The 24,519-nt window shown below is 37.4% G+C and overlaps 4 protein-coding genes across 8 annotated transcripts; 1 reads left to right on the forward strand and 3 right to left on the reverse strand.

The window, feature by feature from the left end:
* Positions 1–19: 19 nt before the first annotated feature.
* LOC111808481 lies at positions 20–2,011 on the reverse strand. 3 transcript variants are annotated; one of them, XM_023694483.1, is made up of 3 exons: positions 1,580–2,011; positions 550–1,190; positions 20–428 (listed from the first exon to the last, which is right to left on the reverse strand). In XM_023694483.1, the coding sequence occupies exons 2-3, from the start codon at positions 1,158–1,160 to the stop codon at positions 194–196; spliced, it is 846 nt and encodes a 281-aa protein (XP_023550251.1). In that variant the 5' UTR covers positions 1,161–1,190; positions 1,580–2,011; the 3' UTR covers positions 20–193. The 3 variants fall into 3 exon arrangements, with proteins under 3 accessions (XP_023550251.1, XP_023550249.1, XP_023550248.1); XM_023694481.1 differs by having other exon boundaries at positions 550–1,224; XM_023694480.1 differs by having other exon boundaries at positions 550–1,249.
* A 1,937-nt stretch (positions 2,012–3,948) lies between these two features.
* On the forward strand, positions 3,949–12,340 carry LOC111808146. 3 transcript variants are annotated; one of them, XR_002817033.1, is made up of 14 exons: positions 3,949–4,341; positions 4,908–5,124; positions 5,291–6,645; positions 6,685–7,165; positions 7,412–7,551; positions 7,632–7,759; positions 7,938–9,677; positions 9,845–9,893; positions 9,984–10,234; positions 10,502–10,609; positions 10,802–11,322; positions 11,428–11,506; positions 11,979–12,032; positions 12,113–12,340. XR_002817033.1 is itself a non-coding variant. In XM_023693961.1 (11 exons), exons 2-11 carry the CDS (start codon positions 5,094–5,096, stop codon positions 11,007–11,009), a joined length of 4,491 nt encoding a protein of 1,496 aa, XP_023549729.1. In that variant the 5' UTR covers positions 3,949–4,341; positions 4,908–5,093; the 3' UTR covers positions 11,010–11,381. The 3 variants fall into 3 exon arrangements, 1 of the variants encoding a protein (XP_023549729.1); XR_002817032.1 differs by having other exon boundaries at positions 11,428–12,032; XM_023693961.1 differs by lacking the exons at positions 11,428–11,506; positions 11,979–12,032; positions 12,113–12,340 and having other exon boundaries at positions 10,802–11,381.
* Positions 12,341–13,284: 944 nt separating this feature from the next.
* Positions 13,285–14,879, reverse strand: LOC111808147 (UDP-glycosyltransferase 83A1-like). Its single transcript, XM_023693962.1, has one exon. It carries the CDS (start codon positions 14,775–14,777, stop codon positions 13,404–13,406), a length of 1,374 nt encoding a protein of 457 aa, XP_023549730.1. The 5' UTR covers positions 14,778–14,879; the 3' UTR covers positions 13,285–13,403.
* A 214-nt stretch (positions 14,880–15,093) lies between these two features.
* Positions 15,094–19,072, reverse strand: LOC111808078 (solute carrier family 25 member 44-like). The gene is made up of 6 exons (XM_023693872.1): positions 18,556–19,072; positions 17,013–17,394; positions 16,729–16,925; positions 15,712–15,856; positions 15,475–15,625; positions 15,094–15,385 (listed from the first exon to the last, which is right to left on the reverse strand). The coding sequence occupies exons 1-6, from the start codon at positions 18,612–18,614 to the stop codon at positions 15,354–15,356; spliced, it is 966 nt and encodes a 321-aa protein (XP_023549640.1). The 5' UTR covers positions 18,615–19,072; the 3' UTR covers positions 15,094–15,353.
* Positions 19,073–24,519: the final 5,447 nt, after the last annotated feature.

Here is a 24,519-nt window from a genome sequence, read left to right on the forward strand (position 1 = left end):
TGAATCAAGAATCAAGAGATTGTATGATTTAATGAGAAAAAAATAATCAACTGCTAATCCTTCTGATGTAACTCATTAAGGATTACAGTAATCAACTGTAGCTCATGTTGTTTGTCTTTTTTCCTTTCAATTTGAAAGAACTAATTAACTAGGAGCGTAAAACAAGTAGTACATTCAACGAGCAGAGATCCCATCACCGGCATCGACACCACGAGAAGCAGGAAAACCAGCCCGAACCCGAGTTTGTGGCCGGAGACGGTGCCGTGATTTCATGAGATGGAGATGGAGATTCATGCTCTGGCGATTCCTGCTTCATTGACTGCTGCCTCTTTGTTTGCAGCTTCGTCACTGGCTGTTGTTGTGGTGTTGCACCTGAGTCTGTTGAGACAGAGCTGGTTGTTTTTGGCGTTGCACCTTCACTTGCCAATCTGATAAAAAAAAAAAAAACAAGGCAGAATTCATAGCCACAACAATTCAGATTCCAAGTTCAAAGTGAAAACATTTCTAAAACAGCCATTATATCTATGACTATGATTCAGGATTGCTTACAGTGGGAACTGAAACGAATGAGAGCTATTGATGCTGTCGTTTGACACACTCTGGCGACCTCGAAGCTCATCTGTAGGTGTCGTGGTGGGTTCTTTTTGATGAACTGATATGGCTGGAATTTGAGGTCCAGTTGATGTCACTGGTTCAGCCGAGACATTCACTGTGATTCCTGTTTTACTCTCAACTCTTGGTGGTTCAACAAGAGGGGGCAGGCTGGGTAGATTCAGGGATGAATTGGGGTTCAACATCAATTCTCCAGACTTGGTAAAAAAATTGAAGTTCTCCCTTGAAAAGCTGTTGTTTCCCACATGAATACTGAACAATGATTCATTCGAAGCAGTGCTCCATTCCATAGGATTTGAAGGTTTACCAGAGAAGATCGATATAGGTATTCGGTTTGGATCATGGTTTTCAAGCACCCCCGATAATCGAATCTGAGAAGAACTCTGGATTCTACCAGAACCCAGAGACAAATTCTCCGCTGTTTGCACAGCTCCCATAAACTCGAAAACATCTGGTTTTGGTTGAAGAGCTGAGTCTCGTGACTCCGAGGTAGATGAAGAATTGGAGTTGCTGCGATCAAGGATAACATCGGTTTCTTTATGGGCCATCTCTAATTGCTCCTTGGATTGCTTATTACTCTGTGCACAATCCATATCTGAGTTACCCAAAATCCTGCCAAGTATTTCTTATCCAAATGCTTCATAAACAGAGAAATGAACGAAAGATTCAGCAGAAACAAAGCTAAATCAATCACAACATCAACAATCTCCAGCTGACTCATCTTTAACCAAAAACTACAAATTTCCAGACACGATCTTAACAACAACATTCTAATACTACAATCATTTAGGGAGAAAATGATTCTGAAACTNAAAAAAAAAAAAAAAAAAAAAAAAACGAAACAGAAAAAGAAATCCTCGTTATTACCGAGCAAGCGATATAAGTATCATGCGAACTGCTTAAAGTACGATTCCGAACACAAATAACACGCAGAAAGATAATGATCGCGATGAACAATGAGACTCACGTAGAATCGCCGAGAACGTTTAGGATACGATCCTCAGCTACAAAGAAGAATCCATTTGCTTAAATCTGAAACGCTTCTTGTCCTGAATCAGCAATAAGAAGAAAAGACGAAATCCACAAATGGCAAGGAGTTGGGAGGAGGATAACAAGAAGTTGGAAGAAAATAACGAAGATGAACAACGGCGAGAAGTTGGAGAATAGGGAAAGAGATGGAAAAAAACCAGTAGGGTTTTGGGAATGGGTTTGGTGTGGAGAGAACGGCGAGAGGGAAAAAGGGAAGGCCGGGAGAAAATTTCGGAGTGATGAAGTTGCTTTAGGTTTTTTGGTGCAACGGAGCAACCGATTCCGGTAAGAGTGGCTGCCCGGCGCCCGTTCTAACAGATCCAGTTTGCTTCAAAGCTGGAATGAAACGGCAGTGAGACATCGAGCTGGGCCGCGCCATTGTTGTTGGTTCGTTTCTCCACTTTTTTCGCGGGAATTTGGCCTGGTTAATTTATTTTATAAAATATAATCCATCACATTTATTTATTTATTTTTCTATTTTATAAATCCTTTTCTTAGGAACAAAATATTTGTATTTAAACAAAACCGGATTTTTTTTTATATATATTTTAATATTTTAACACAATAAACATGGTTGGTCAACCTGACCCTATCAACTTTCTCGTGACCATAGGTTATAAACTCGAGGCTATTTTGAGTTACACAGGTCAAAATAGGTATAGGTTGTCGAGGCCAATATCGCAGGTATTATATGGAAAGGTAGCGGTGATAAAACGTGTAAATTTGGCAACTACAATGGAATGTAGTTGAAAGTTGGGTCCGATTGAATTTGGTCTATATTCGACATTGAAAAAGAAACACGAGATTACTATCAAGTAACGATAAAACATGTAGGGCCTACGAGTTTGGTTTGAAATTCAAAATTTTAAAACCCACCCCCTATTTTTTCCTTATAAATCATACATTTCAATTTCAAACCATACAAATCTATAAATTAAATATTTAGAGTAACAATTCAAACATAAAAATAATCCATATTTTGTTGGGTAGATTAATAGTAAAAACAGAAGTGGTAAAAATATCCAGCCTCATAAATGCAAACTCCCAACTGTCCTATAAAATGCATTTACTCCTTCCTTTTTGGAGCCAATTTTTTTACCACAACTAACGGTAGAAGATATAAAATTGAAAGTTTACTATGAAATTTAAATTTAGATATATAATATAAATCGGTTAAATTTTAATTTTTTAATATTTTAATGATTAAATATGCATAAATTTAAAATTATATAGATTAAATTAATAATTTAATGTATTTAATAGTGAAAAAAATGTATGGGCCATCAATCAAAGTTTATAGGTATATTACTTAGAAATTAAGAAATTACAAACAGCAGGGTTAAATTTGTAAATTCAGTGAAAGGAGAAGAAACGGAAGGGCAAAAAGGACATTAACGGTGAATACGCGCCGTGAAAGACGCGTGGAGATGCATGGCGGTAAAAAATTGACTCGTCTTCCAGGTTTCGATCCCACGCCCAAAAGTGGCTCCATTCTCCAACTACCATTCTCTCTACTTTTTTTTATTATCATTTTATTATTATTTTTAAATAAAAATTGTATATTTAATATGAATTTCTTAAAAATCCCCTTATTAACGCTTTAACTAAATTTCAAAAATAAAATAATAATAATAATAATTTATTTCAATTGTCTAACCTTCCTTTTACACAAAATTTGGCTATTTTTTCTCCTTTTTCTCTATTTTTTATTTTTTCTATCATTCATTTTTTTATGTAATAATTAAAATTACAGCAACATAGTAAGAGATTAATAATAAAAAAAATAGTAGTTAGAAAGTGAATTATATTATCACGCATTAATTAACCGTATAGATTAAGACGTAAGTATTTTGTATATATTCATATTTGTTTGTTTGAAAAATGTCTTTTAGCTAAAAATAAATATAATGACGTTTGAAATTATTAATTAAATTTCAACGTGTATATAGTACAAGGTGAGGATGGATGTAGCCAACTCGATTAGTGAATTGATTTGACGAAATAATAGAAACTAAATTTTAATTATTATAATGTGACGGGTGATTAAATTTTTACATTTAAGTCTATGGGGTAAATTGGGAATAAAAGTTTAATTTAATTTAAAAAATAAAAGACTCTTGACTGGAGTAGAAATAAAAAAAATGAACGGTTGAGATGTAATGGGGAAATTTGAGGAGAGCCTGACCTGGTTTTGGGAGTCCGAGGCTAAAAACGAACCAGAGCTTCGGGTGTCGAACCTAAAGCGGCATTTTTGCAACCGAGTTTGTTGAAAACATAATGTTAATTAGCATTATTTTAATGCCTAATTTACTGTTTTCATCGCTTTATCTTCGGCTTTGATGTCTGTAGAGACCAGTTTCTCACTCTTTATGCAGCACTTGAGAAATGTTTAGAGAGAGAGAGAGAGAGTTTTCAGTGAGAGAAAGCTTGGAGCTACAGAGAGAGATAGGGAGAGATTAGAGAGAGAGAGAGTTAGGGACATTGGAAATTATTGTGGGTTTTGATTGTTGATGAAGAACTGCAATCTCAGCTCAAAGGAGAGGTAGAGAGGCAAGAAAGTTCCGGGCCTTCAATTGTGCCATTTGGATACTCTTCCAAGAACAGAATTCTCCAGCACCTAAGTTTTTGCGTAGTTATAATTCTGTTGCTCAGATCACACCTCCCCAGCTCGCCACTGTGTTCCTTAGCTCGCTTTGCCTTGTGGGTTTTCGTTTATTTTCTTCTCCTAAATTAATCTAATTGTGAAGACTATACGGTTCCTCTCTGAAATTAGTTAAAGAATTGTTAATACTTTGTTGGCGGTTTTTGATTTTGTTCACTTATTGGGGGTTTATGATGTTCGTCACTGGAGATACGCGCCAATTTTAGGGTTCTTGAGCTAAATTTTCGGGTCTTGGTTTTGAAGCACTAGGATTTGGCTGCATAGTTTATTGTCCACGGGATTTCTCTGCAATTCATGATTTGTTTTTTCTGCAAGTGGTGTTAGCTTCGATTATTTTTTTTTGTTATACCTGTGGAGTTTCGTGAATCATGTGTCACTGCGTGGTTGCTTGTCCCTTCTTATTTGGGATTTTCTGCGACTTCTAGATCACTAAGCGTGTTTATCTTCAAGTTTTCTTTTACCGAAGAAGAACGTGCATTCAAATGCGTTTAGGACGCTGCTCAAATGGATACTGACCTTCTTTCAAATTCGGGTCAAGTTTCTTACTAGTGTGTTTACTTGATTTAATCTTATAGTGATTTTTCCTCTACTTGTTGGGCATTAGGACTGCGATGCATTTGGTGGCTGTAGCTTCAAGCATTCCTGTTCATGAAGTAGAAGACAGTTACAGGACTCCAGATAATAAAAATTAGATAAGCGCTGCCTTCAATTGCATGTCTTGAATGGCGATCTGTTTATGTTCATTTGAGATCATCATGTTAGAAAACTGCACGTGATCATCCAAGTTTCAATGCGAAAAAACTGTAACGTTACTCTGCAAGGTACCCCAATGGTCTCTACCTTTCTCTTGATAGTTCTAACAGTATAAATCTTTCTTATCATTCTTGTCTTTACTCCTTCCCCACTCTATATATATCGATGCTGGGTTCGTTTATCGTATTTGAAACAACCATGGCTGCTTTGACTGTATAAGGTTTTGATTTGCAGATTCTGTGGGAGGATACCCGAGGGAAAATTTGACTGTGTCATTAGGCAGAAACTTTGCACCACTGGCTTCAAGACCTGGTTTCTGCAGTGACACCTTGGAAGGCCAACCATTGAATACGAATGGCTATATGTTTGGAGGGCAAAATTTCCAAACAGAGCACTCTCAGCAAGCATTCCTGGGTGAAACGACTGGCTATGATCCACATGTCTTGATGCTGAGAGGCTTGTCCGTCCTAAAATCACATCAAGAATATGCACCAGTAGACAGTCCAACCCTGACAACTAATTCTGAGAGGTCTGAAATAACTGAATCGTCAACTGACTTCAACTTTCTCGGAGGATCGCAGCAGCTTGTGAGGGGTCAGCAACAATTAGACACTTCTCAACTTCAATCGATGCAGCAGTCTACATATAATGACGTGCAGTTACTGCAGCAGCAAATGATGTTCAAGCAGATGCAAGATATTCATAGGCAGCAGCAGCAACTTCAGCAATTTGGTGATGCAAGGCAGCAGGGTTCTCAAAATCAGATCTCTGCTTTCCCTAGACAGTCTACGGGGGGTCAATATCCATCCTTTATTAATGGAACATCTCTCTCTGATTCATCAGAAATGTTCATGAACAGGACATATCTAGGTGCATCTTCTGCAGCGCAAGGAGTATACAACCAACTAATGTTTTCGCCCGAGAAAGGCCAATCTTTTCACTCAACAGTGTTGGTTCCACAGCAGCTTGATGAATCTAATAATAGATCTCCTAACTACAGTGGAGGAGGTAGCATGGGTCAATATTCTCATCTCCAGGGAATGGATCGTGATTCTTGCAGTTTGTTGACAAAGGCTAGTGGTCACTGCCAGAAGCCTACTTTGCAGCCTGTAGCTTTCAGTAGCTCCTCTATGGGTAATATAAATACTGTTTCTGCAGGCCAAACGGGCAGATTCAAACAAGGCTTTGAAGGGAAAAATTTATTTGACCAAATTCCAAATCAAGGTTTGGATGCCAGAATGAGATCAGATATCATCCAGCAGAAGAATTATTCACAAACAAATGGATCGTTTCCTGAATTTCAAGGAGAGCAAGATGGAACTGGTTGGCTTGGTACCACACAGCAAAAAGTCACCCAACTGGACGCATCTCAGTATTTTGTTCCCTTGGATCCGATTGAACAAAAAATTTTATATAATATGGATCAAAATATGTGGGACACTTCTTTGGGAAAATGTACAAATGTCAGCAATGGAAGTTTTGAAAATAACCCAGTACATTCAGATTATTCAAATGCACTTCCTTCTATTCATAGTGGGAGCTGGAGTGCTCTCATGCAGTCAGCTGTAGCCGAGGCTTCTAGTAGCGACNTCATGCAGTCAGCTGTAGCCGAGGCTTCTAGTAGTGATACTGGGATACAGGAGGAATGGAGTGGATTGACTTTTCAGAATACAGAACTGTCAACTGAAAATCAGCATTCAAACATAGTGGATAGTAAAAAGGAGCAATCAGCTTGGTATGAAAACAGCATGCAAAGTGCATCTTCTTTAAGTTCAAGGCCATATGCAAACTTCAACGATTCTGGTATGAGTTCTAACTTTCCTGGGTTTCAGCAATCAGGCATCCAACCATCTTTTGAGCAAACAGAACATATTTGTCCAGAAGACTCCCATAAACTAAATCAAAATCCTTCTGAAAAAACTGGTGAATGGTTAGACACTACGAGTGCACAAAAGCGACTTGGTGACCAATCTCAACATGTTCAACCACACGAGCACTTAAACAAGAGCTTGGCAAGTCAGTTGTATGAGCAGCCTGAATATGACAGACCACATCAGCAGATAACAGCTTCTCATGATAATGTTAATCGACCACATGGGAAACCACAAGGTAGGATTAATCATTTGGTAGTGTGTGATTGAGATATAGTTGCATCGATTAAAACTATTGTCCATGCCATTATCTTGCAAAACTAGTCAATGAAGTCCCACACAATCGAAGGGATCATAATGATCTTAGGCACCTTGAAAATATGACGCTTGTTAACATCTCCATGAACAGCTAGGAAAATGACGTCATGAGAAAAAAGAATAAGCGATGATTCTAATGTTCTACAAAATTCTTTTGATAAAGCAGGTGACTCATTTATTGACAAGCTTCTGCTGAAAAGTAACTCCCGTGATCACTACATGTTGAAACAATTAAGCTCTCAAGGGCAGGGTCATTTTCAGCAGTCATTTCTTGATGTTTCTTCCGACACTGTGAACTTGGAGAAGGTGGTTTGTTATCCCAATCTATATTTCAATTATTGTATTGTGACCTTCCTAATGTTGCGTGTGATTATTTATCTTTACAGGGGCAGTTAACTGGTTTCCAGAGAAATTTAAATTCTTCAGATGGTACTCCTAGGGGCCATCTGGATGCATCTACCAACTTCGGCAAACCAACGGGCTCAAATGGCCAAACTCCATACAAACAAACAAGGTAGTTATGTTAAGAAAAGACAATGTCAACTCCACCTGGGAGGTTGAATCATTGAGCCAAAGCTTTTTATTTAACCTATATGTTGTTGGTCTCTTCATTATTGCTTGTCCAAGTGTTATCATACTTTCATTTTATTTTAAATATGTACTCATAACTTTATATCCATGAACTTTTGCAGTGAAAATGTGAATGGGCATCTTCAAAATGTCGACCATTCTAAGGAAAATAGTGCCATCCCCCATTATGGCTCTATTGGCTCTAGTCCCTTGTCTATGATGTCTCAGGCAGTGTTTCCAAATCCATCTGTTTCTCAAAATCACAATCAGTCCACATCTCAAGGATTTCCTATGAGATTGCTTCATCCATCTCAACAGCTATCATATTCAAATAAGATCTCTTCATCTCGAGGTCTACCTCAATTATCAAGCAATCCGGATACAAGTCCGGTTATTTCTGACTTAGCTCCCCCATCTCCTATTCAGTCTATGCCTCCAGATGAGTCATCACAAAATGTGCATTGGGATGAAAATTCGCATTGTTTGGGAGAGGCAGAAGCTGCTACTTCATTATTCCTGTCGCCCCATTTTGTAACAGATGAAAATCAAGGGCAATTCGTTTCTGGTGCACTTGCATCACGTTTGTCTCCACAGGCTTCATTGAAAAGTACTGCTTCTAGATATCCACAATATGGCCAATCTTCCTCTCATGATACATCTCGACACATCGACAGGAATATGAGTGGAAAACAGTATCCGGTTTTTGAGGCCCTGCCTCTCTCTCAGCCGTTATCTATGTCAAGAATAGACCAACAGGGTGGGTTGTTGGCAAGGCAGCAAAATGTTTGGTTAAATAACACAAGCCAGCAACATAATGCAACTTCATTGGCTCCACTGGGATTCAACGATCAATCTTCTAAAAAATGTGGACTCCAATTACTGGAATCTGACATGATTCCTACAAATTCACTGAATTATGACCATAAGGATGAGGTACCAGAGCAGAGGACTAAGTCGGATGTATATAATACTTTACTGGCTGATGGAGTGGCAAGGAAGATTACTAGTACAAATGCGTTTCCCTCTGGCTTATTACTGGCCCATCCACATCAGCAAGATCTAAATAGAGTACAAATGGAGGAAAAAAATTTAACCCCCTCTGAAAGAGATTTTCCATTTGATAACTTTTCTAAATTGCCTCATGTTGTTGGTCAACAATACTCGCTTCAAAAAGTTCAACCAATGAAGAATGTGGAGACTGAGCCAAAGGGAGTTCAAGATGCGCAACAGGTAAATATTATGTCAAAAGAGAATTTAACAAGAGAAGATGGGAAGCATGGACAAGGTTTTGCATACGAGATCAACTCATTGCCATCTGAAAATAGAAAAATGCTAAACCTGTTTGCAAGAGGAGGAAGAGAAGATTATAATGTGACATCTTTGTCTGAGAATCCACCAAATGCATGTTCAAGGGGCTTTACTTCAGACGGCCAAAGTGAGGCTGTGAATGAGTTTAATAGAAAAAATATGGAAGGTAATGATGAAGAAAATTCTCAGATGAATCCACTTTCTGCATCTTCCTGGTTTAAGTTCAGAAATGGGCAGATGCCTTCAATGTACAATGAGCTGCTTCCAAAGCAACCTGGTGGAAACTTCTCTCTCTCGAAGCCTTCGGAAAATTTTTGCAAACTGTCAACTCTGGATGGAACAGATTCTGCAGATGTTAATCGGAGTGGTGGAGTTTGGTCTGCTGCTGCTGCAACCACGGTGCCAACTGACATAACAGGCCCTTACAAATTGCCTTCTATTGTCACTGTTAAAACTGCAGACACGTTGAGACCTAAAAAACGTAAATTTGACTCATCTGAGTTTCAACCATGGCATCTAGAAGTCCAAGGTTCTCAAAGGATTGTGAATATCAGGTATTTAGCGATCAAGTAAAGGGGATATTTCTTTTAATCTTGGGGATATTTCTTTTAATCTTGACTTTTAGTTGAAATGATATTCTCTTTTTTCAATCAACATTTATTTTATCTAAGACCATGTGTTCGTCTGGTTGTTGTTAATGTCTAGAATATGTTGCTTGCAGTGTGGCAGAACAAGACTGGGCAGAAACCACAAACCGGCTGACAGAAAAAGTATTCCCATGAAAACTAAAAGATCAAAAACTTTGTTGAAAATTTTAAATATGAAGTTGCTGACCTATTTTTTTCTCCTTTAAATTTCAGATGGTAAATGAAGTTGAGATGGTTGAAGATGGATATGTGATGCTTCGATCGAAGAGAAGGCTTATAACGACAACCCGGCTGTTACAGCAGTTAGTTTGTCCTGCACCATCATCCATTCTCTCAGCAGATGCCTCTTCCTTCCATGATAGCGTGATATACTTTATCTTAAGAGCGTCATTAGGGGATACGTGCAGCCTGATGTGTGGTCAAAGAAATGATTTTCATGTCTCAACACTTGATAACAGAAATGTGTATGTGTCCTTTCCATACTTGTTGCTAGCAACTGTTTACATTTTGATTTTCCCTATTGTGAAAGTAGGAGTAGAACATCATGTCATTACTTTGCGTTTGTATAAATAACATTTTCTCTGCTCTTATTTTTATTTAGAAGCAGAGTATAATCTTATTCCTTTTCACTTTATTTCTTTGGATTAATTAGCTCGAATGTGTAAATTACATGAAAGATTTAATTAGTTTTTGGGCAGCTTTTGTAAAAACTTTCTGTGGATAACTTTCAGTGTGTCTGAGGAACGTGAAACTGTAAAACGTACTGGCAATAAGCACATAGAGACTACTGTGGAAAGATTCTACGCCCGAGCCGGGAAACTGGAAAGTGACTTGCAAAGGTATGGACATACGGTTTTGTTTTCACAAAGCTTTTAGTCGTTTTTTACTTATACATCTAGATTCATTGTAATAATCATGCTCACTAATCGTGCTTAAAACCTTCTAATAATTGCTAGAAGAATAGAAATATGCAGTTTGCAACCTACAAAACATCATTTATAATCTTCTGAGTTATGGCACTTGCCGTGCAGATTGGACAGGACAGCCTCCATGGTGGACTTGATGGTTGAATGTCAAGAGTTGGAACGATTTTCTGTCATTAATCGTTTTGCAAGGTTTCACATTCGTCAAGTAGAACTCTCTGGAAATGCTTCTTCAAAATCATATCCCCAAAGATATGTCACTGCACACCCCCTTCCTAATCATCTTCCAGAGGGTGTACAATGCCTTTCACTGTAGTAATTAGTTAATTGGTCCCCCACAGCTAATTCCCTGGTCATCTACATACAAACCATATCCTGCCCCTACTTTTTGACTACAATCTCTGGCATTGACATGATGTGGTACTGTAGAAGAAAGAGGATACAAGAATAGGTTCATATCTTAGCAGCTCTGATAATTGAGGCCATTCGTTCTTTTGTCGAATCAAGGCCAAACCGTTGCTTATTTTGATGAAGTACATAGTGGTATCATGTATCATGTAAATTTTCATGAATATCTCAGGTGAACAAGTCGTTCCGAAGCGAACGATTCAGAGAGGATGATGTGTTGGGTATGGATATTGCATATCGTTTTAATACATAAATTAGAGAAACTAAATTGGTAAACTTATTAGTCATGCTTTGCAGTTTTTCTTCTACTGTGCCACTTTTTATAGGTTTATTATTTCAAAGAACTGGGGAAATCAGTATGGAAGTTTGCATCAAGAAGACCAAGCGAATAGAATAATCAAAAAGGTTAAAGTTATGGCTTTAAAAACTCCCTTCCTTTGTATTTTTCTGTTTATTTTCTTTCCTTTTCATTGGTCACGTGTAAGCTTGTGTCCACCTTCACCATCACTTGTTCATTTATTGGGAAACACAAACATTGACTGTTTCCCAAGTGCCAAAAGGGAACACATTTATGAAGGAATAAAGGACAAGAAGAAGATATTCTTCTTGCATTCCTAAATATATTATTATTGTCATTATTTGTAAAAGGTTCTTTTCTGTGGGAAAGATTCTGATTGGTTGGTTGACTGAAAGCAGCTAACTATGTCAATGTCAGTATCTGATTGAACTCATGATTTGGTGATGTGAGAGGAAAGCTGATATCATATCATTGTCAAAGACAGTCAGAAGGAATAACTCTGGATTGATGAAACAAATCCCAAACCATGTCCAATCCTAATCTTTTCTGTATGAATATTATAATAAATGTTCCTTCCAGGTGTGTGGGGGCTGTTTGTTTGTACGAGGAAGCTTACTCACCTTTGCCGACAAAGTTAGTGGATGTGTTTTCTTCAATTTATTTTCTTTCATGTCCAACATTCCTTTGACACTAATTTTCCTCATTCTTTGAAGTTGGACCAGTTCTTCAAGTACACAAAGTTGCACAATGCCCTCTGCCACCAATTCATCTGACTTTGCTGCCTGTGATGCTGCTGCTGCCCTTCAGCCTTCCGAGACTGTTGGTACTAATGACTTTCTGATGCCCTGTTTTCACCTCTTAACATTTGATTTTCTTGAACAGTTTGACCTTTGCTTCAATATGGCATAGAACGCCATGAAAATCAAAGGTAATTTGCTTCTTATGTTCGCTAAAAAAAACACTATTGATTCGTTTACGATTATATTTGACAAGCATCACAGTTAGAAAGTTATAAGTTAGAGGGCATTAGAAACATGTGTTTTGTCTAATGCATCTTCACCAAAAATCATAGTTCACTTGTCAAAACATGTTTCTGTTGCCTTCCAATTTATGACATTCGGATAAAGATTTATTAAGGATTATTGGGAGAAACAATTTTTAGATGATGTCGAGTTGAGTTTGAACAAGGAAACACATCAACAAATTATTAAAGGATAAATTTAAATTTATTTACTTATAGAATTAAATTAAGTGAGTTTAATTATAACACGGAGAATTTGATTTTTTTTTCAACATTATTAATCCGGATACAAGTAAATATTGTATTTTGATCGTCTCATATAACATAATATATATATTTACTAAGATGCGTTGGAACCACAAAAAGAAGTTAAAAGTTCGTATTTTGTAGGAAGGCTTAAACACCCTCAAAATTTGATTGAAATTTAAACCATTCGATTATAATGCGTGGTATCATCTCGTCCCACATTGGTAAAGTTAGAATTAATTACCTTGTTTATAAGCAGCATTTGAATCCTTCACAATCGCCGAGCTCGTTAGTGTGGGCTTGTGACCCAAACGGGGGCAATAAGATGGTTGAAGAATGGGGCTGTCCGCTGAGTATGGTCCTACAAGAATTAATTGCTGGCCTGCCCATTCCAAGTTGGGAGTTGGGCCTTGGGCTTCGGGCGAAGGCCCGGAGTTCACCGCCACTGGAGTTCGGGGGACACTGCGTGAGGCTGGTTTCACAGAACAGCGTCACCCCCCGCTTCCTTCGGTGGAAGGACAACAGGCTGCTTCCTGGCGGCCCAACGAAAACTCAGAGGACGGCTCTCACTTCAACAATCATTTTTTTTCATTTATAATAATTTGGTCATATTATTAAAGAAGGATCAAGTATTGGTTGCATGCAAAAGCAGGACAAAGTAATTTGAGATACCATAGAATGAAAGAAAAAGGAGTGAGAAGCGAATTGAAAAGAGAAGATAGGCGGCGGCGGCAGAGCTAAGCAGCAACATCATCATCTTCTTGCTTCGCCCATCTAACAAGTCGATCGAAGTTGAGGGCAGAAGGAGCATCAGCCCCTTCCCAACACCTTCGTATTTCCTCCGCAAGAACTCTGCTTCGACCTTTCATCTCTTCATCCCCTCCCACTAACTCCACTTTCTTCTTGATTTCCCAACGACTTACAACCCCATTCAACTCCCTTTCAAACCCAATTCCCACCTTCCAGATCTCAGTAACGTATTTCATGTTCAGAAAATGGTCTCCCACGTACGGCCAACAAAGGAACGGCAACCCACTACTCACCCCTTCGATTACAGAGTCCCACCCACAGTGGCTCATAAATATCCCTACAGAAGGGTGGTTTAGCACCTTTTGCTGCGACACCCAACTCACTATTTTCCCTTTTCCCCCCTTAAAACCCGCTGGAAGTTGGTGCTCTGTTCCCTGCCGCACCACCCACATGAACGGTCGCTCCGTAAGCTCCATCCCCATCGCGATCTCCTCAAACTGTTCCTGGTTGAAGTCGGTGCTGCTCCCAAATGCCATGTACACAACCGACCCTGCCGGTTGCTGGTCCAGCCAATGGATGCAGGACTCGTCTTCTTTCCACAATTGCCCTGCCTCCGTCGCAATGAGTGGGCCAATCGTTAGAAGCTTGGGGTTGAGTGAAACCACTTGTGGCTCCAATACGTGAGGCACTATTAAAATGTACCATTTCGCGTAATGGCACCCTCGCTGGACTCTAACTAAGTGATCGAACAAAATCTTTTGCGAGTTCTTGAATGGAACGCACCGCCAAGGAAGGTCACTAGTGTGGATCATTGAGGGAGTTCCCAGTGATTCCAATTCGATTGTCTTTTCTTCTACCGGAATCCCTTCTGGGGTTATGATGCCACTTTCAATAAGTTCGTTAAGGCTGAGATTCAAAACAGAGTGAGCGGCTGTGAAAGGCGTGAAAATGGCTCCTTTCACGCCCAAACTGGCAGCGATTTCGAGGACCCAACCCATTGACATATCGACAATGGCACAAGCGAGGCCACCGTCGTGGTCAGTGTTCATCTTGGCAAGCAATTTTTCAAACTGTGGCTTTAAATTGTTCATTATATCCACAAACAGCTTGTGTATGTCGTCTCTGTTTTCGTGGAGAGGAAACCCATCAGAGAGACCCAAGAGCTCAACGTTTGGGCCAAGGATTTGGTCCATGTTCTGGCCCATGGCTTCCAGTAGCTTACTGTGAATGAAATCTGTGTTGATCATCGTGATTTTGATGCCTTGCTTTGCCAACCCTTTGGAAATGTGCATTAAAGGGTTAACGTGGCCTTGTGCTGGAAATGGAATCACGACTACTCGTTCACCCTTTCTCTCCGCCATTATTGTTGTTCTTCAAAGCTCTGTGTTAACATAATTCAAAATCTCCCTCAGCTTATATAGGAGAGGGAAGGGAGGGAAGCATGTTTGTGTGACCCTTTTTCATGGGATAATTTTCTTTTCACAATTTTATTTTTTAAAACATTTTTAATAAGAACTGAAACAAAATTAATTAAAAGTTTAACGTAATAATAAAAAAAATTAATTATTGAGATAATGAAGTAAAACACGCTTTTGTTGTGAAGCGTTAACTAATCTTAATCTTCACATTCATAACGTGCACCCATACAACAACAACAGCAACAACAACAAAAAAAACAAAAAGAAAGACTTTTATAAAAATGATTAATGAAGAATAATATTTGTTAGTCAAAATACAAATGTGAGAATAGTAAGCTTACATTGTGTATTTGAGCAGAGTTTATTGTGATGAAATAATAATACAAAATATATGTCGAAAAAAATTAGGAGCTATGCCCCTCTGCAATTAAACCTGGCCTTGTTGTGAGGGGTAAAAAATGTTTGAACACATCATGCCGCCGCCGCCGCCGCCGCCGCCTCTAAAAATCTTTGATGAGCTCAACTCTGTTCATCATTTGCACACAAGCGCTCTAAATTTTGCAGAACAACATCCAATCAGAAAGATGATGAAGGGGAAAAGTATTCAGAAATACAACAGATAAGGATATGAAGTCCATACTTAAGTACTCGTAAGCCAATATCATGGAGGTTCCCCAGGCTGACATACTGAAGAACCGAGGACCCAGCCCCCTGTAGAAACCTTTCCATCCATCCTCAGCGATTAAGCTTTCAACAATTTGTCTTGCTGTCTTCCCTTTATCGCCCATCACCTATGAACACCTCCATACCCCATCAAACTATAAAACTCCAATGCAGTACCAGCAATATAACACACATTTTGTTTGGGAGTAAGTACCTGTAAGCGAGTCTTTATGGTGTCCAATGGTGTTGTAATGCAGGAAGCTGTTGCACCTGCAATTATTCCACCACCAGCTTGCACTGAAATAAGTTGGGTATGGCTTGGAGCAAAGCTCTCAGAAGCTGAGTTTTGGCCTAAGAACCTTCAATATTATAAATTTCAACGTCAGATCAGATAAATGTTGGACAATTCCTATTGCATATTGCATCTTTTTGCCACAATAGTTCAAAACACAGTAACCAACAAGAAAACTAGAACCAAGGTATATAATCAAGGACAATGTAAATGAACGCCCAAGCCCACCGCTAGATATTTTCTTTTTTGGACTTTCCCTTTTGGGCTTCTTCTCAAGGTTTTAAAACGCATCTACTAGGGGGAGGTTTCCACACCCTTATAAGGAATGCTTCCTTCCCCTCTCCAACCAACGTGGGATCTCACAATCCACCCCTCTTGGAGGCACAACATCCTCACTGGCACATCGCCCGATGCTTGGCTCTGGTACCATTGGTTGGTAACAACCCAAATTCACCGCTAGCAAATATTGTCTTATTTGGGCTTTCCCTCAAGGTTTTAAAACGCGTCTACTAAGAGAGGTTTCCACACCCTTATAAGTAATGTTTCATTCCCCTTTCCAACTAATATGGGATCTCACAATTCACCTCCCTTGGGAGCCCATCATCCTTGCTGACACAGCGCCCGATATCTGGCTTTAATATCATTTGTAACAGCCTAAGCCCACCGTTAGCAAATATTGTCTTCTTTGGACTTTCCCTTCTGAGTTTCCCCTTAAAGTTTTAAAACACATCTACTAGAGAAAAGTTTCCACACCCTTATAAGGAATGTTCCGTTCCTCTCTCCAACCAATGTGAAATCTCACACTATTTGTGTGTAAATATTGTCCACTTTGGACTTTCCCGTCTGGGTTTCCCCTCAAAGTTTTAAAACACATCTACTAGGGAGAGGTTTCCACACCCTTATAAGAAACACAAATGAAGGAAAATTACCACGTCTCACCTCCAGATGATGCGTTGACTTGCACCATAACTTGCCCACCATACAGCACTAGATGGAGAGTAGGTTATAACAGATAACCCAAAACCTTTATACAATCCCCGGATGCCATCGGACTTTATCAGTTTACGAGCAACATCTAAGCCCCCATTATATCTTGCATTACCCGAGTATCCTTGAACCATTAGCTTTTGACTAATCTGAGTGGAATCAATATTTAAGCTTTTAAGTGTACAATAGATGAACAAAAACCAAAATTTAACAAAAACTAAAACAAGCCTACGTACCACATCAATTGGAACAAAAACAGCTTGAGAGAAAAGTGATGCAGTCATGCCAGCTAACCCATTTGCTATAGCAGCCTGTGAGGGTTCAGAAAATTTAAATGGCTCAACCATTTTAAAGGCTCCCACTTTGGTCGTCTCCAAAGCGGTAAGAAAGATAATCCTTGCAGGAATTGCACCAGTGATTACTGTGCCAAACCCTCTGTAAAGACCAGGAACCCCATCATTCTTAAGTAAGCCTTTAACAACAGACACCGCGTTTTTCTCTGCAGAATCCTTTACAGCAACCTGCATCCTTGTTTTTACAACGGAAACAGGGTACAGTGCGACTGTAATCCCGGTAAAGAGACCAGCTCCGATGCCATAAAATTTTGCTTTATCAAGCCTGCAAGATGTAGCAGGATTGATAAACAAAGTACCATATAAGATATTGCAACTTTTTAGTCTCAACATGCTCAGATGCAAAACCTACAAATTTGCGAAGTATCCAGCCAATTCCATATAGCATTTAAGTCAAAAGAGTATAGAAGGACACAAATATTGCAAACTGAGATACATTTGTAAGAGTCCAAGCCCACCGCTAGCAGATATTGTCCTCTTAAAGCTGTTACAAATGGTATCAAAGCTAGACACCAAGTGATGTGCCAATGAGGAGGCTGAGCCTTGAAGGGAGTGGATTGGGAGGGTCCCACATTGATTGGAGATGAAAACAAGTGTTAGCGAGGATGTTGGGCCCTGAAGGGGGATGGATTATGAGATCCCACATCGGTTGGGGAGGAGAACGAAGCATCTTTATAAGGGTGTGGAATGCGTTTTAAAAACCTTGAGGGGAAGCCCGAAAGGGAAAACCCAAAGAGGACAATATCTACTAGTAGTGGGTTGGCTATTACACTAACAATCTCAATTTTCAAGGATAACAAGCCAGTGTATACTTTACAAGCAAAGTACTTAAAACGTTTCAAAAGCACGAGCATCACCAGAGACTAAAAAATAGCATCTAGTTGACTAGTTGTGACTACTGAGAGTACAGCCAAACCTGTTCATCATTTTCACAAACAGGTTAAAGCATCAAATTGCAATGAGTATCTCAAAGCCAGAATCATCCCAAATTTCAAGTTCTATCTTAAACCCCAGGTTAATTCAAGTTTGAGAAGACGTTTCAAATTTAATCCACAGATCATATCACGAGGTTTTTTTCCCCAAGCCCTACTATGGATCTCTTACTCACACACACACACACACAATTACAAACTTTCACCTTCCCTCGATATTTCTTCTCTTATATATCATCAAGAACCAAAATAGAGCACTCAATAACTCTACGATCTACGGATGCATCAAAGTCATGCATAAGGAGAACAAACAACAAAGCCAGAATGGTCAATTAATACTGGAGCGAGTCAGCAACCTATATCATTCAACGCAATAGCTGAGAAAAGTTTCCAAATCGAAGTACAGAAATATATGCAAATACAGTAGATACATGGAATGGAACGAGAAGAAAGAAAAAGAAAGGCAGAGTAAAGGAAAGGGAAGATGAAAATACTTGTCCCAGTTAATCTCGGTTTGACCAAACGACTGAAATCGCGAACTATTCGCATCCATGGCCTCCCTTATCTGAATCAAACAAACAAGGAAGGCAAAGCAAATCAAGATACAGAACTCAGGAACGCATTGATGAATCTAAGAAGCCGATGAACCAAATGGTATCGCCGAGAACGATGGGTGCCGTTCCGACGAGGCGAATCGTGTAGAGCAACAGCAAGAACAGCGAAAAACGATGTGAAAACGGAAGTGGGTAGGTGAGTTCTTCAGGTTTGGCAGTGAATTCCTTGGTTTTCTTTGAAATTGATTGCTTGGAGAGACAACAATTTGGTGGGAAAGGGGTGTTTTAGTTTTTGTTTCAGCTATTCGATATTTGTTGTGTTCCTCTTTGCTGGTCAAAGAGACAGCGCCCGCCCCCCGTTGGCGGTGACCAAAGGCGGCCTTTTGTATACAAATTTGGCCTTTGGTTACATTTGGCTGCTCCCCAATCACGCGGCGCATCGCCTTTCTCTTCACGTTCTTCCTTCATCTCGTATCTTAGTATATTCCTCTCTTTTTGTTCTACGAACTAGTGGTGTAAGGAAACACCGAAAAACCGACCGAACCGCTGCCGGTTTGGCGGCTTCGGTTTGCAAATAATTCGGTTTTGGTTTTCGATATTTTGATTATTTCCGTCGAGCCCATTCAAGTTCAACTCGCACCAGCCCATTTACGAATCAGCGGGCCCATTAAAGTTCAACCAACAGCAGCCCATTTACAAATCAGCGGGCCCATTCAAGTTCAACGAACACCAGCCCATTTAAAATTAGCGGGCCCATTCAAGTTCAACCCACAGCAGCCCATTTACAAATCAGCGGGCTAGCCCAACTGAAAATAGTGAGAAAGGCGGGGGTGCTTGTGTGGGGGTGTCGAGGGCGAGGATAAGGAATATAATTCCAAAGATCTCTTCTCCAATCGATATGAAATCTCACAATCCATTTCATTTGGAGGCCTAATGTTGTCGTTGGACTGACTCTGATAGCTTTGTAACAACTCAACTCCACCACTAATAAATATTGTCTGCTTTGACTCTTTACATATCGCCATCAATTTCACTAATTTAAAATGCGTCTACTATGCAGAGATTTTCACACCCTTATCAACAATTTTTCGTTCTCATTTCCAATCAATGTGGGATCTCGCTTGTACCAGACTCGTTCTTCTTCAAAAACAACTCTCAAATAATATATTTCTTTTTTGAGCTTTGGATACTTTGAATGGAAAGCATTTGTGTGCATCAGAGAACATTCATTCATTGATGTGTGGGGTAAGGGCCTCTCAATAAATAATTTCAATTTTATATGTTTTTAGCTTTTGGAACATATCAAATTATAAATAATATATTATTCAAAATTTATAATTTTACTTCAGGTAAATAAAATAACTAATGGGCCTAAATGTGTGGGCCAAAGCCCATTATTACATTGGTACTTACCAACCCAATACGATTAACAGTGGGCTTTTTGGGGATTATTTTTCGAATTTTTTTATTTATAAACTATTAAAAAAATAAAAATAAAAAACTCAAAAAAGAAAATTATTATTAATTTCAGCAATAATTAGTTACACAATAAATTATTGTTGTAATGTTTGCTTTGTGTGTCAAAAGTGGGCTACAATTACGTATGAAATTCATTATTTAAAATAAAATGAAAAAGTTAAAAACAATTTATAAAAAATAAAAAATAAAAAATGTCCCTGAAAATCCTCTTTGTCTTGCATTGTTGCGGTAACAATGGGCACCAAATTGTCTGATCTGCTACCCCACAAATCAACCACTTCTATTTTATACTATTAAGTTTATTGCCCTACTTTCAATTATTTTCGCGCATTATTGCCCCACGAGTATTCGACCATACCTCATTTGATAACGTTACACCATTCAATTCTGAGTTCGTGTTTACCCGAACCTAATACAAAACTCAAACGTTTTACCAAATCTAAATTAAAAATTATAATTAGAGTCATGCAGATGTCACACCCAAGTGGATAATTAATCAGTAATTAATAATTTAATACAAATTCCAAGACAGAGAAAAACAAACATTCAGTCAAAATAAGCCTCGGGTTTTCAACCTATAGATTTGTGAAATTAATTCTTTAGTATATTTTTTTAAAAAAATACACCCTTTCTCTCTCTAAATGCGTCGAATTAAAAACTATATATTAAAATTAAATATAAAGATTGGGACATCCAAAGTGAAGTTATTAGTGAGAAGCACATGTGAGAGTAGGTAGGTTTAGAGGTATCCAACACATGCTACCAATCTTAAGAACTATAATATTAAACAAGAGAGAGAATTATATTAAAGTTATAATATAAGATCTGGAATATCATATAAACCTACTAATATATAGTTTCAGTAGTAACATGGTTCATGAAATTTTAATGGGCTCCATGTTATTGGGTGCTTCACACATTCTATGATCAAATAAAAATTTTATGTACATTTAAGATAAAATAAATTATTATTATTATTATGGTTGACTTAAATTAGAAGCGAATTTGTCTTCTTTCTAATTATCAAACATAACAAAGATTGCTTAATTAAACAAATTTATTAGTATAATTACATAAAACATAATGATTAAGAATTAAATTTAAAATTAATAAAAAAAAAAAATCATAATGATTTGTGATCGCATGCATGCATAAAGCAATTTTCCAGCACATTCACCCACAAAATTAAATAATAAAAAAAATTATATAATTTTATTTTTTTAAAAAAATAAAAATAAAAATACAAAAAGTCAACCCCTCTTCATTTTCATTCACAAGAGCATACATAAAAGGAAGATATTCAAGTATAAGGTTCATTGGAGGAAACAAGATTCTCCAATATCCATTAATTTAATTTTTTTTTATTTTAAAAATATTTTTCGAAGGATTTCGACCCGAACAATCATGTTTGTCATTACCCTCTTTTATACGTAAAATCATCAAAATGACACATCCGACAACATCAATGAAAAAAGAAGAGATATTAGTAACACACTACATTATATAAACCCTGGACTCGAAAGAATTATTAAATTCAAGGTGTATAGAAAAAACGACACGTACCCGTCACCTTCTAAGTCGTTAAGAATATGTTAGACGAACACAACTTTCTACAATGGTATGATATTGTCCACTCTGAGCATAAGCATGTTTGCTTTGGGCTTTTCCAAAAGGGTTCATACCAATGGAGTTAGTATTGCTCAGTTATAAACCCATGATCATTTCCTAAATTAGTGGACGTGGGACTTGGATGGAGATGATATATATATATAGAAAGAGAAAGAGATATGATTGGAGGTGGTATGAGTAACATGCAGATGGGGAAAGGAGTTGTTGTTTGTATGAGAAAGAGAATAAGGGAGAGGAGGGCCAGAAGGGGAGGGGAAGAGGGGAAAAAGGCCAAGGTTTGATCCTAATTGAGGGGAAGCAAACACCAGATGATCACATGGGTTTTGGTACGCTCTTTACAACAATATATAAGGGGTTANTATATATATATATATATATATATATATATATATATATATATATATATATATATACCTAATGTGGGTTTCCTCCTTTTTCTTTTTCTTTTAAATAAAACTCCAAACGACTATGGGAATGGGAATATAGAGAGAAAGCAAACAACGGCAAAGACAACCACTTGGGTTGGAGCCATCAACACAAGTATGCAAATGGGGGACCTTTCTCACATGGGGGTGGGAGGCTTCTTCACCCCTTGTGGAGCCAAACAAACCCCTCTTTCATAACTTTTTCTTCTTTTTTTTTTTTCTAACCAAAGAATCTTTTTTTTTTTCATGCTCACGATTTCGGGTTTCAGTATCTGATGTTCTCGACATTCGTCTCGCTTCTAAAATTGAATATCAGAGGTTTCTGCACTCTTATAATGAATGTTTCGTTCCCCTCTCCAACTGATCTCATAATCTTTTTTTCCTAACAAAAGAATTTTTTTTTTTTATGCCCACGATTCGGATTTAGTATCTAATGTTCTCGACATTTGTCTCGCTTCTAAAAGTGAATATCATCCTAAAAGACCAACGTCGGTGCTTTCAACACACTTGAAAGTGTATCTTATTGACAAAGTAGATATTGTCCTACTTTGGGCATAGCAGAGGTTTCTACACTCTTATAATGAAAGTTTTGTTCCCATCTCCGATCGAGGTTGGATCTCATAATCTTTTTTTTTTTATGCTCACAATTCGGATTTAGTATCTGATATTCTCGACATTCGTCTCGCATCTAAAAGTGAAGATCATCCCAAAAGACCAACGTCAGTGCTTTCAGCACATTGACAGTGTATCTTATTGACAAAGTAGATATTGTCCACTTTGGCACAGCAGAGGTTTCTGCACTCTTATAATGAAAGTTTTGTTCCCCTCTCTAACCGATGTTGGATTTCATAATCCACTCCTTAGGAAGTCAACGTCTTCGCTGACACATCGATCGTTGCCTGGCTCTGATACCATTTGTAACAGCTCAAACTCACTACTTGTAGATATTGTTCAGTTTAGATTGTCACGCATTGTCATTAGCCTCATGGTTTTAAAACGCGTCTACTAAAGAGAGGTTTTCACGCTCTTATAAGGAATTTTTCGTTCCTCTCTCCAACCGACGTGAGATCTCACACATACGTAGTAACTTTCAGTTATTTTAAGTCTTTTTTAGCCATTCTACTTTAAGAATCACTCTCATTCATATGTAGCTTTGGTTCCACATAAATTAAAGATAAGTTAATTGTTTTATGAAATACAGTGAATATCGGTTCATTAGATTTAGATTTTTCGATTGAGAAATTAAGTTATATGGGTTTTAAATTTTATAGAATAAAATGTATGGATAGGTGTCCAGACAATGAAATCTCAGTTATTATCGTCGTTTTGATAAGATATTTATTTTCATCATTGTTAAATTTAATAATCTTCCTAACTAACAAAGATCTTGTCTTTACTCGATATTTTTTTATCCGACATTATTTTATCGTACCTTAACATATATAACGCTCTCCCACTGAGAAAGAATATTTCAAAAATTGTCGTCCACTTATGTTTTTTTTTTCCATACCATAATCTCTATGTCTATCTTCGTACAATTTTAACATTTTCTCACAAACTAAAATGTTCTTGAGCTTTTCTTTTCTTTTTTCCTCGTACTTTGTCTTAATTACATCGGTTGTTGTTGCAATCTAATAAGAATAATAATAATAATAATAATAAAAACCATGACGATCCAAAGATGGAAATAGATGACGTGGAATTTAGCAAACCAATCCTTAGTTGACACATCATCTTAGTCCCATAGATGTTGTGACAATTTCATTTTATGTTATTAATATTTTTTTTGCTAAATAGATATGATTAGCTCTTTGAAATTATTAATACTAAAGAGTGATATTGATTAATAAAAACAAATTATTTTAAGAATTAATATATATATATTATATTTGCAACTAAACAAATTAAATAATCATTTCTACTTTGAAACAAGTCCTAATAATGAACCTATCCCGCTTCAATTATGCATGGAAAATATGTATTTTTTATATATATTTAATTCATTAAATAATATACTATCTCACTCAAAATTTTAATTAAATGGATGAATTATGATATATATATATATATATTATACCATTTATAAAGATATCTATGAAGTTCGATACTATAATAAGATATATTAATTTTTAAATTTTTAAATTTTTAAAATTGTTCGATTTTTATTCTTAAAATTTTAAAATGTTGATTTAAGTCGAGAATTCTTTATAAATTAATAATTTTGGTGAAAAAAAATTGTTGGATGAGATATTATTAAATCATAACAATATGTTTTTTTTTTTGGAGAAAATAAATAAAAAAAGGAATTATTTGAAATTTAAAAAAAAAAAATATATATATATATATATATATATATGGGAAGTGAAGAAGT

The sequence above is a fragment of the Cucurbita pepo genome, chromosome LG13 (genome assembly GCF_002806865.2).
Source record: "Cucurbita pepo subsp. pepo cultivar mu-cu-16 chromosome LG13, ASM280686v2, whole genome shotgun sequence".
Classification (NCBI taxonomy): domain Eukaryota; kingdom Viridiplantae; phylum Streptophyta; class Magnoliopsida; order Cucurbitales; family Cucurbitaceae; genus Cucurbita; species Cucurbita pepo.

Coding starts and splice junctions, on each gene's coding strand:
- LOC111808146 (XM_023693961.1), top strand. CDS start 5,094: ATGCGAAAAAACTGTAACGTTACTCTGCAAG. Junction 9,894..9,983: donor CAAACCGGCTGACAGAAAAA/GTATTCCCATGA, acceptor TTTAAATTTCAG/ATGGTAAATGAAGTTGAGAT. Junction 10,235..10,501: donor ACACTTGATAACAGAAATGT/GTATGTGTCCTT, acceptor GATAACTTTCAG/TGTGTCTGAGGAACGTGAAA.
- LOC111808078 (XM_023693872.1), bottom strand. CDS start 18,614: ATGGATGCGAATAGTTCGCGATTTCAGTCGTTTGGTCAAACCGAGATT. Junction 17,395..18,555: donor ACCGAGATTAACTGGGACAA/GTATTTTCATCT, acceptor TACATCTTGCAG/GCTTGATAAAGCAAAATTTT. Junction 15,626..15,711: donor CCATAAAGACTCGCTTACAG/GTACTTACTCCC, acceptor AGGTGTTCATAG/GTGATGGGCGATAAAGGGAA.
- LOC111808147 (XM_023693962.1), bottom strand. CDS start 14,777: ATGGCGGAGAGAAAGGGTGAACGAGTAGTCGTGATTCCATTTCCAGCA.
- LOC111808481 (XM_023694481.1), bottom strand. CDS start 1,205: ATGGATTGTGCACAGAGTAATAAGCAATCCAAGGAGCAATTAGAGATG. Junction 429..549: donor CATTCGTTTCAGTTCCCACT/GTAAGCAATCCT, acceptor TTTTTTTATCAG/ATTGGCAAGTGAAGGTGCAA.